Source organism: Nanorana parkeri, unplaced genomic scaffold (genome assembly GCF_000935625.1).
Source record: "Nanorana parkeri isolate BGI_ZX_2015 unplaced genomic scaffold, ASM93562v1 scaffold1965, whole genome shotgun sequence".
NCBI classification, from domain to species: domain Eukaryota; kingdom Metazoa; phylum Chordata; class Amphibia; order Anura; family Dicroglossidae; genus Nanorana; species Nanorana parkeri.
In genome coordinates this window covers 19,479-31,895 of record NW_017308233.1, presented here as the reverse complement: position 1 = coordinate 31,895, position 12,417 = coordinate 19,479, and the positions used below count along the sequence as shown (strand labels likewise).

Sequence of the window (12,417 nt, the reverse complement as noted above, 5' to 3'; positions counted from 1 at the left end):
GTTTGCCATTGTTTTTAAATGTGCTGGTTCACATCTTTGGTGTGCGTTGACCAAAGAGGTTCATATCTATTAAAGGACCTGTTGATGGGAACATTTAACAAAGCAACTGCCCAAAGCAAATGGAAAGGAAAATAACACAGACACTTAGATGTGAAGTCAATCATTGATTTTGCCACTGGTCACTGTGTCTATGAAAATACTCTTCAGGTTAACTTATTATTTATTTTGTTAATATTTTATATATTATTTTATAATATTTTATATAATGGATTTCTAATAATTGCTTTTCTCTGGTGGGCTGCTGTCCAATAATGGGAAGGTTTTACTCAGCCAAATGTTTCTATTATGCCAATCAAGGCTGTTAACTTTGCTTGGAACACGTACAGTGTTCCCCCAACCAGCAGTGGCTGGGGGACCACTGCAATGGTTATTGTTATAGTTTATATCTGATAGATTTGATCAGTCATGTCAATAAGATTTATAGACAACCATGGGCCTAACTACAGATAACAGGGCCCCATAGAAAAAATTGAATGGGGTGGGGGGGTTCCCCTGATGACCTCTCTCTGAGCTATGACTAACGGCACCAAGATCCCAAAGACTCCTTCTGTGCATCTGTTGTCAGCTTTCCTACACTGTAGACTATGCAGAGGATTAGGTTGTCATCAAATGCAACCCCTTCAACCCTTAATGATACAGTACTGCATTATCTTTACATGTTCTATGTCTCAACAACCTAATGGGGCCCCCTTCCACATGGGCTGCTATGGCTATAGTTACACCACTGTGGACAACTGTGTAAGGTAAAAGTCTACTTGAATGGACATAATTTGCATGGATTATTTACATGCACCTTCATACTACTTAGTTGTTGGTACTGATTGTTGATTTGCTAATGTTTGGCTTAAGTTGGTCTTTAAACGCCTCTGAAGAGGTATCACAGCCTCTGTTACTCCATTTGAAGAAAGGTACTGTAATCCCTGCAGATGATATGAATCTTTTTTTTTTTTAAGTGGACACAATCCAATACTACAAATCTAGGGAAATTAGGAAACACTATAATATTACCTCCCTGTCCTGTTCTTCCAATGTTCACAGCAGACCATTGGTGGCCAGGAGGAAAGGAGAGAACATTTTCTTATTCCATCACTAGAGGGCACCTTTTGAGTCAGTTGTTTCTTTGCTTTATAGTAGGCATACTTTTCTGTCTGTGCCCCTTTACAGGGTAATTAAAGCATGTTGGATATGTATTTAATTTGAATAAATCTGATGGCTACAGTATGAAGATGTATGTTCTTACACTGTTGCATCATGCTGTACAGATTTCATATATTTCAGAGTCACAGTTACCATAAATGGAAAGCTCTTCTGTTACCAGACAGTAATGCACATTTTGACATTGATATCATTGTAAAATCAATACACTGTTGCTGTGATAGATGGATCTTTCATTCTATATTTTGGTCAATATGTACATTTGGTTTTATTTACTATTATTGATTATTTCAAATTTGTAATATTTCTCACTGTCTTTGTTACCTTCAGAGTGTTGAAGTAGTGGGATATTCAATTGATGTGCTTGTCTCTCTCTCCTTTTTTTTTTTTTAAATGTTGAGTAATGAAATGTTAATTACTCATGTTTTGTTGTTGCACATGTGCATATTTTTGCATCTACACATCTGTTACACACTCTGCAATTATGTTAGCAAACTCCCTTGCAGATGCCTCTGTTTCTGCTGCATGGTAAAAACGTATACTTGCTTTCCAATTATATGTATTGCCTCAATTTCATAGTAACATAAAAGTTACCCTTTAAAGTAAAACTTTGGCCTCTCATTCTGAAAAACAAATAGGCTGCAGCACTTAATTATAAGTGAATCTGCAATTAAAATTTTCTTTGGATCACCCTGCAATGTTGTACAAATACTGGATGGTCCTGCCAGTGAAGTCTACCTAATTCTGTTTTTATTGATGCTGTGGAAACAAAGCTGTACTGCTCCTAAGTTCAGAGCAGAGTTACCACACTTATGTAGGTTGTACCTGCTTGCACTATAGTAATAGGAAATATTGCAGGGGTGTGGGTATGAGCATTAAGGTCCCCACACACCTTACGATAATCGTATGATAATCGCGGGAAATCACGCGATCGTACGATTATCGTAAGGTGTGTGGAAGCCGTGCGACCTCTACTACTGTAAGGTCGCACGACTTTAAACTTACGGGCATGTTTCGAAAACCCGCCGAACATCGAACGATGCTCGGCGGGTTTGTGGCATGTCCGTACGATAAAAGCAGTACGGGCCGGTGTGCGCCAGCGCACACTGCCCGTTCGGCATTGCGGTCATCGGAAGCCGCCCCTCAGGGGGCGTGGCTTGCGATCATCGCAAGTACGATCTGCCTATGCAAGATAGGCAGATCGTACGTTTTATTAAGTACCTTACAACCATCGCAAGACAAAAGTCTTGCGATGATTGTAAGGTGTGTGCCCAGCCTTACACTGCTGGTTCACAACCCTAAAGCTTATCAATCAGCACCTGGCAAAACCTTTTGCACACTGCTTTCTGCATTGAAGGTGCTGCCTATGTTTCTGAAACCTCCCACTGTGAGCTTCAGTTTCTGGGATGTACGAAACAAAAAGGAGGATTTTGCTCAGTCAGGGAAAGTAAAATAAAGTGGGTTTCTGATGTGAGAAGTGGGCTCCTCATGTGAAGAGGAGCTTCTGATGTGTTTGTTTCATACCAAAAGCTACTCCTGTTGGTATGAAACACTCCCTCCCTGATCATCTCTCTGCCCTTCTGGTTACACCTACCTGAGCTGAAGCAAACTTGTCACAAGACATCATTGACTAAGTTCCAAAATTGTTTTTTGAAAGTTGGAGAAATGATCAGGAGCAGAGGACATTGTATGCAATGTGGTATATGGCAAAAACGACAGATCTAATACTGCTGCATACAGTCCATTTCAAAATTCAAACCTTTTCTTCCAGCATAAAACAAGCACCAACATACACTAACCCTTACAAAAGTTGTATTTATATTTTGTCATGTTAGTTGGGTCTTAAGATTAGCCTTACAAAAGTTGTATTACAGTAATCCTTACAAAAGTTGTATTTATATTTTGTCATGTTAGTTGGATCTTAAGATCAGAATTGGTGTTTTGTATGTTTACAGGTGTGGCTGCAGAAATACGGCTACCTTCCACCAACAGACCCCCGAATGTCGGTATTGCGCTCTGCAGAAACCATGCAATCCGCTATAGCTGCTATGCAGCAATTCTATGGCATTAACATCACTAGAAAAATAGACAAACACACAATTGAGTAAGTATCCTTGGTTATATTCTTTTTTTATGCTTACTAGATGCATTCACATATTTAAAGGGGCTCTATGCTTCGCCTGGAGGTTTATCCAGACCTTCAGAGTAAAGGTGCCCATACACCTTACGATTATTTTCGTCCGATGATCGAACCGTCGTACGATTTTCGCGCGACGGCCCCATCCTGCCCCGATTATCGCAAGGTTCAATCAGCGGTAGTTAAAAAAAAAAAACACCTGGACGACTTGCGGTAATTGACCGCAATTATTTTAGTTTGCGCATGCGCAGTGTTAATTGTACGACTTTTGACGGACGGAAACGCCACCAACCATGCGAACATCGTACGATCGACCCAAAGTTTTCAAACATGCTTGACCGTCAAAAGTCGTACGATTGTACAGTACTATCGGTCGGGCACTACATTCACACGTTACGATTGTCGTACAAAAAGTCGATCGCATACGATTATTGTACGATAATCGTAAGGTGTATGTGCACCTTAAGAGCAGGCAGATTGTCTAGATCAGATGACTTTTCTTTCTTATCTGCACAAATAGCTCCTTGATCATCATGGAATGTTAACCCAGCTCTAGTTAGACCCAGGCTCAAGTTTCTCTAGGGCGCCTAGGCAGAAATTGGAAAGCCAAAAAGCGAATTTATTCAGATTAAAATGAACATGTGCTTTGTCCATGCATGGCAAAGCAAAAGGTTGAATTTAATGCTCCCCTCCCTAGCAGCATATATATATATACTTTCCTTACCCTCTCCCACCACTCCAGCTGCAGGGAGCAAGAAATCTCTTTTAGCCCTGTGTGAGCCCAATTTGGATCTGAAATTGGAGCTTACACGGACGGGGCTGTCATTCTCCCTGCCCCATGTGACAGCGCTTAGCCAATTACCAAACACCAGCACTTTAACATGGAGTGATTATATTCCCTATCCATGCTTAGAAGTAAGAAGTATTACTTAACCTATGTCTGTAAAGGTTCTCATTCATCCAGATTATGGTATATCTGTAAAAAATAAATCAAGGCAACTGGGCTTGCTGTATATTTCTTGAAGACATTTCACTGGTCATCTGACCAGCTTTCTCAATTCAGAGAATGAGAATTGAGAAAGCTGGTCCGATGACCAGTGAAATGTCTTCAAGAAAAATACAGCAAATCCAGTTGCCTTGATTTATTTTTTACAGATATTACTTAACCTAGGCACAGGTTTACTTTAAAGTGACACTCAGGAGTTAAATCTTAAAATTGCATTAACTATTAACAAAAATGTATCTTTTGTGTATCACTCAGCTGTAGACGCTCAAATCATCTCTGAATTTCATGCTGACATTGTCCTTCTGGAGGGTGGCTACTTTTGTTCCCCATGGTCCATTAGTCTGTTGTAAAGCAGTACCGCTCCAATCTCACTCCAGCGATGGGCTACAATCTTATGTTTAGTTTACTAATTTGTATTGAGATTGTAGCCCATCGCTGGAGTGAGATTGGAGCGGTACTGCTTTACAACAGACTAATGGACCATGGGGAACAAAAGTAGCCACCCTCCAGAAGGACAATGTCAGCATGAAATTCAGAGATGATTTGAGCGTCTACAGCTGAGTGATACACAAAAGATACATTTTTGTTTATAGTTAAGGTACTTGAATGCATTTTTTAAGGTTTAACTCCTGATTTTAGTATCACTTTAACAAAATATAAGCTACAAAGTGTTGGCCTGGCCTTGCTCTTTATAAACATCATAATAACGTATTGACCTCTAAAACTTTCATAAAAGCTTATAGATGTTATACTGCATGAAAGAGCTCCCACAGGCCACTAGTATGTATGTATGTATATATGTATAGGCCACTAGTATGTATATATGTATAGGCCACTAGTATGTATGTATGTATGTATGTATATAATTATAATTACAGGTGAAACTCGAATAATTAGAATATCGTGCAAAAGTAATTGCAGTAAGTGCTGCAAAAGGGGCCCAAACCAAGTACTGAGTACATATGCATGCTTGTACTTTTCAGAGGTCCGATATTGTTCTATGTACAATCCTTGTTTTATTGATTGCATGTAATATTCTAATTTTTTGAGGTTGTGGATTTGGTGTTCTTGGGGTTTTCATGAGCTGTAAGCCATAATCATCACAATTATGACAAATCACGGCTTGAATTATCTTGCTTTGCATGTAATGAGTCTATCTCATATATTAGTTTCACCTTTTAAGTTGCATTAGTGAAATAAATGAACTTTGCACGATATTCTAATTATTCGAGTTTCACCTGTATGTGTGTGTATATATATATATATATACACACATACATACATACATACATACATACATAGGGCTTAAAGTCCGCTCGTCTGTGATGAGAGGACAGCGGAGCCCGACTAGCAGCTTCCCGCTCCGGCCGTTGTAATTACACAGCCGGCCGGGAGCTTTACATTCAAGCGATCGAGCGTCTCGAGACGCCCGATCACTTGTATTACCAGCAGCTGTCACTGCCGTTGCCGGTCCCGAAATCTGCTGTGCCCAATTCGGCCGTCTCTGTGACAAGAGATCAAAGGGAGATCGGTACATGATCTCCCTTTTGATCTACTCTCCAGTCCCGGAATGAAGGAAGTGATGTATATTGCATCACTTCCTGCATTCAGTGTCACTACAGCTACAGAAGCTGATGAAGCAGATCTCTGCTTCATCAGCTACTCTGGGGGTCCCTAGGTGACATTAGGGATCTTGGATATGCAGATATGAGTCGGGTGCGCCTACGTGCGAAAACAACGATTGCGCCTATTGCGCCGCACATGATACATGTGCGGCACAAACGTCGGAGTGTGAGCAATAATTTTAGGGCCATTAATTACTGATAACACTGATGAGCGGTAAAAGCGTTTTAAGCGTCGCCTATGGACAATTTTCAGTGTGGTAGTTTTTTGCGGGCACTCGCAATTGTAAGGCTTCACATGTTTTGTGTCTATGGTAGGGTAACAAGGTAATAAAGAAGTGCTAATGTCAAAATAAGCAACACATACGCAGTTTGACGCTGCTAACTGTGTGGCCATCCATGCATCAATGACCGTGGATTATAAAAGGGTTAAGATTCCTGTCTCCTTATAAGAATAGGCTTCCCTTGGAATTTGTGACAGATTTTGTAAAGTGTAATTAAACAATAATAATAGTGATATTAATAATAATTCAAAATCTTTTAACTTCTTAAAAAATATATATTTTTTCCACTGAACTAACAGATGCTTCAGAATAAATTCACAGTCTGCTAGGAAGCCAGAGAGGAGCAAGCCATAAAATCTGTTCAGTGAAAAGCACCAAACCATGCTAAAAAAAGAAGAAAGATTGTACACATGAAACTGCGTCATTTGGGCGATAGCAGATAATTGTCATTCAATTCTTCAGTAAACCAAACAAAATCCACAAGGAATTTAAATCACCAATTAAGTAGCTTAACTTTTTTAATTATTTACAACAATGACTGGAATAAAGCATTCAAAGACTGAAAATTTAAAGGCGTCATAAAATCTGTCACTTTGTTCTAAATCATTTGTTTTGGATGAATATAAACTAAATAATTTTTTCTATGAATATAAACAAGGCATTAGAAACTTGGCAAGCAAATTAAAGGGCATTTTAACTTTAAGTCAGTGCAATCACTTGTTCCCCTATTTTTAGTCAGGTATATATGAAGTTTTGTGTAATAATGTTTTTTGTTTGGAGCCAACAGGTGGTATTATTGTCCCCTTTTCACATTTTCCAAACTCTACGTTTTTGCTTTTTTGTTGTAAAGCCTGAAAGAAGCCCATTGTTCGCAGAACTGGGACCAACAGACATATATACAGCATATATGTTCGCAGAACTGGGACCAACAGACATATATACAGTATATATGTGCACAATGTAGAAAAACAAAAACGGAGTATTGCAGTATGCAATGATACCTTTCTTATTGGACTAACATAATATTTGAAAGACAAGCTTTCGAGAGTTAACCTCTCCTTCAGATCAGAAGCAATACTAATCTGCAGGGTACCCTGCAGGGCTAATGCGGATAGAAACACCCTCTATGAATATAAGTAAATTTATCTCGTTAGTTGACTGCTGAATGTTTAAGATCTCTTTTCTTTGATAACATTCTCTCTTACTAATGTAGTAATATTTAGTAATATAAAATTTGATAGGAAACTATTGCACAAAGAATTATAGATGTATAAAAGATTGTGTAGGTATGTCCACAGAAATCCAGCAATCAGGCTGCATTAGATAATATGGAGGGTTGCTTTGTATTCTCATTATGTCTTGCATGGCTCATGTCCTACAGGGCTTGAAGGGGCAGCTCTGCACTCATGCGCTAAGAGCTTCAATACTCCCATGGCCCGTAGACATTAATCTGTCAGAGGCTGAATGAAGAATATTGACTTATTTCCATTATATAATATTTTTAAATGCTTGGTGACTTCACACTCCCAAGGCACTTCAGCTTAGCACCAGGGCACTCTTAATAAATGGTAAAAGGGGACATTTGACCAAGGTCAGCTTTAGTGTAATCTTGAATGGACTGGTCTCCCCCTGCAATTGTATCTTCTGCATGCTGTATGTTTTCATTACAGCTAATATGTGCTTGGGATTGGAAATGTTTTATGTAGTGCAACAAAGATTATAATATATACTTTAGAATATACATTAATCAAAATGATAATAACCTCACATGGGTGAATTGTAGACTTGATATATACAAACTTCATTTCTGTTTCATGGACATGAAATCAGAAAATAATTCAACCCATCAGATCTTTGATTAAAAGCAATTAAACAGGCTTGAAAACTTTGCCTTTTAATATTCCTGATACAAGCCGGTCTCGGGATTGTCTGTAATATGTCAGCCATACTCCCTCATATGAATACCTTTACCTAGGAATGCTCATGCAACCTGAGATTTTGTTTATGGCTGAAGCCGAGCCAGAACACACAGTTGGATTGAGCTTTCACATATGATCTTCCTCAGATGTCTATTGCTAGCTTTGTTCTCAGATTGGGAGTTTCATATTAGAATGATGTGGCCAGAGACTGCGGTGTTACCCAAATTCATTGTGAGAGGTTTATTGGATGTGGCTGCAATCAATTATAAAGAGAACATATTAATTTTGATCTCCAGCCCAAACTATTTTTAAAATTTGGTTACAGCAGGGAAGGGTTAAGCTGGCCACACACTTAGACGTTCGTTTGAACATTCGCTCAAATTTAGAAATTAGTGAGAGCATTCAGTAATGCCATTATTAGCTCAACAAATTTCATGTGAAAGCCCTTAAAAATGTCTTCAACACTGGCTACTCTAATGGAATCCCAGACGTATTAAATGGGGTTTTTTTTGTACATGCGCAGTACAATATGTACCATTTTTCCAGAACAAAACTCTTTCATTCACACAATTTTGTTCGTTCAGATAAGAAACTATTCTCTTTGTAATTACAGTCAAAAATAAAAATCACGTGGACCCCATTAATCCTTCGAAAATTGAACAAAAGAAACATTTCCCAAAACTTTTTTTTAACAAAGTTCTACTGGTGTATGGCAAGCTTTAGAACTTGTTTGTTTTTATTACTCTCGGTCTCCCCTGCAGAACTTTCACCAGTCTTACAATGCTAGTGGATACCTAATGGGAACACTGTCCCTGGTACAGTAAATGAGGGGAAATCACCTCAGCAGGTACACCTGCCAAGGCTGCCAAAACCTGACAAAGGTTCTAAACCTTCCCTACTCTATCCAAAACCCGAGAAGGGTTCTAAACCTTCCCTACACTATCCAAAACCTGCCAAGGGTTCTAAACCTTCCCTACTCTATCCAAAACCGGACAAGGGTTCTAAACCTTCCCTACACTATCCAAAACCTGCCAAGGGTTCTAAATCTTCCCTAGACTATCCAAAACCTGACAAGGGTTCTAAACCTTCCCTACACTATCCAAAACCTGACAAGGGTTCTAAATCTTCCCTAGACTATCCAAAACCTGAGAATGGTTCTAAACCTTCCTACTCTATCCAAAACCTGAGAAGGGTTCTAAACCTTCCATACTTTATCCAAAACCTGCCAAGGGTTCTAAACCTTCCATACTCTATCCAAAACCTGACAAGGGTTCTAAACCTTCCTTACTCTATCCAAAACCTGACAAGGTTTCTAAACCTTCCCTACACTATCCAAAACCTGACAAGGGTTCTAAACCTTCCATACTCTATCCAAAACCTGACATGGGTTCTTAATCCTACTGTATCCAAAACCTGACAAGGGTTCTAAATAGGGATGCACCGATATATCGGCCGTCGAAACATATCGGCCATTTTCTGGCCGATACAGCGGTGCATCCGTTCTTTCTCTCCTCACCGCTGCTCTGTGTCCCAGTGAGGAAGAGAGACACTACCACAGGCGGCCGAGCGCTGCGAGAGGAGAGTGCTGTGAGCGGCTGGCGTTTATCCTCCCCGTACAGTGTGGGTGGAGACCGCTTGCAGTGCTGTCAAAGGAGGCTCCGCTCGCTCAGCCTCCTGTAACAGCTGTCAGGAAGGAGAGCGGGTACAAACACTCAGCAATCAGTGATCGCTGAGTGTTTGTAGATAATTGAGGACAGAGTATGGTTGCTATACCCTCAATTATGTAAAAAACATTTTCGTTTTCGGCCTGACTTTTTTTTTTTCATTTCGGTTTTGAAATTTTTATTTCGGTGCACCTCTAGTCCTAAACCTTCCCTACTGTATCCAATACCTGACAAGGGTTCTAAACCTTCCCTATTCTATCCAAAATGAAGTTCAGAAAAAGTTATGTTAGGTGGACTTCCTAATTTTAGCATAATTACAAGAAAGGCCGTGTTCACACCCAGGAGTTGGAATTTTCAGGCTTTTAAAAAAAAAGTTATTGAGGTTACACAGCGTTTTTGAAGTATTTTGTGAGCATTTTGCAGGCGTTTTTCTGTTTGCCCTAATGAGAAGCAGTAGCATCTGTGACATCATGCAAAAACGTGTGAAAAACTTCCTTAACGTTTTTTTAAAAGACTTGTGACATCCGGTTGAAGGCTTTCCATAGTCTATGCGGACAAAAATGCTCAAATCTGCATGAAAAGAAGCTCATGTACTTTTTCAAGCTACGGACATTTCGCTACAAGTGATAGAACGCTAAGCTGTGAACAAGGACCATAGGAAACAATGGGATTCCTAGTGTTGAGCTTTTTGTAGCTTTGATATTCAAGCTAAAAAATGCCTAGATGTGACTGTGGTCTAAAACTAAAGCAATTACAGGGATGATTACCATTTTAGAGAGACAAGTTCAATTTATTATTATAATGAGTATGATATTTGTTGCTAGTATCAACCTATGATAACCTAATGTTATCAAATCTCTGGGAACATTCCTTAAGGTGCCCATTCACCTGTCCTTTATCGTGCGATAATCGCGGGTGATCCCGTGATCGTACGATAATGGGCCGGTGTATGGGCAGCGTGCAACCTCTTCTACTGTAAGGTCGCATGACATTCGTCTTCTGAGCACGCTACCGATAACCTGCCGAAAATCGTATGATCTTCGGCGGGTTGGTGGCGTGGTCGGGAGACCAATGCCGCACAGGCCGGTGTGCGCAAGTGCACACTGCCCGCTCAGCACTGCAAACATCAGAAGCCCTCCCCTCAGCGGGGGAATGCTTGCGATGATCGCAAGTACGATCTGCCTGTCCAAGATGGGCAGATCATACGAAAGTCGTGTGATGGTTGTAAGGTGTATTTAGCCATGTGTCCATAAACAATGAGATGAGATTAAATGCCTGTTCACAACTGAGCGATGATTGTCAGAGGGTGAGTGATCTCACATGTTGCAACAACTTGTCTGATTTCTCTTGTTTTCCCCTAATTAGATGGGATTGTAGGTGTCTGAAGAGCACTCTCTCACCCCTCTCCATAGCTCGCAATGCAAACATTCATGTTTAGGAACCAGGTGGTATAAATGCTTGAGGGTGATCAGATGGTGTCTGCAATGGCATACTTTATTCTCTGCAGTGCTGAAACCTCTGCCTCTAAGCATCTAACAGCTTTCTGCAAAAGGCTCAGAAACTGAATAAAAGGGCTCCCAACCCACTCATATTTCACTGCTGACTACTTGCCAATGGCAGCAACAGTTAAAAGGTGAAAGCAGTTTCTTCAGAGTATGTTAGCTGTACACCACTGTGACCCGGAACCATGTGACAGGTTCATGTTTCATCATGTCGGCTTACAACGGCTTAAGCCCATATGATGAAACACCTCATTGGCGGGGGTTATGGGTAGAGGTATAGACAGTGTCTATCTGCCTTGTAAATACAGATTTTAACTTCAGTGAAGATCCATGTAGTGCGGCATCCTTTGATTTGTGTTACTACAAGCGATGGCATGCTTTTTGCCTGCACCTGGCATACAATCACGCTGGGAAGCTGGTTTCAGTATGTGAGTGCTGTTTGCCTCAGCTTTCTTCTATCTTCCTGTTGTGTTCTCAAAACAGGAAGTGAAGGAAAAATTCTTCAATGGGGCAAATCAAAAAGATGCACTTTTATTTTATACTAACCTGATGATAATAACTTAAAGATGCTCGCTCAGATCTAGAGAGCTCGGGCCGGCCGTTTTTTTACTACGGCCGGCCCGGAGGTGGTTAAAAAAATATAAAATTACAATAAAACCAGCTTTACTGCATTCTTCATCTTTAATTTTCCGCTTAGTACTTTTTTTCTGTTAATGTCCTCAGTCTGAATGCCAGCATCATTCAACCCACTTCCTCCAAGGTCAGGCCATCCTGGACCCACCCCAGCCTGTGACTGGATAGGGAAAAGAGAAGCAGCACAGTGATGAGCTCATATCTCTGTCACTCCTCCTATCACCATGTTTCCTGTCAGCACATTAACTGATTGCCTGCATGTGCTGCTTTTTCCACTTACACTCCAGCCCTGCTGTAATGAGGCTGATACCAGATCAGGTCCGGGTACTTATACTGTTTAAATGTGAAAAATATATTTAAAGATGTATTAATGATTACAGAGCAATGTGTGCCTATTATATATGCCTAGAGTTCAGTTCAAGTGACTGTAGTGAT

General features: G+C 40.2%; 1 protein-coding gene across 1 annotated transcript in view; it reads left to right on the top strand.

Annotated features, from left to right (window-relative positions):
• The window catches only part of LOC108800225 (matrix metalloproteinase-16-like), a gene marked incomplete at its 3' end in the record, with an annotated part of 128,206 nt that overhangs the window by 98,627 nt on the left and 17,162 nt on the right, over positions 1–12,417 (top strand). Inside the window, exon 2 of the mRNA XM_018572191.1 lies at positions 3,171–3,319. Within this exon, the coding sequence (XP_018427693.1) occupies positions 3,171–3,319 (149 nt within the window). The remainder of the gene's footprint in view (positions 1–3,170; positions 3,320–12,417) is intronic.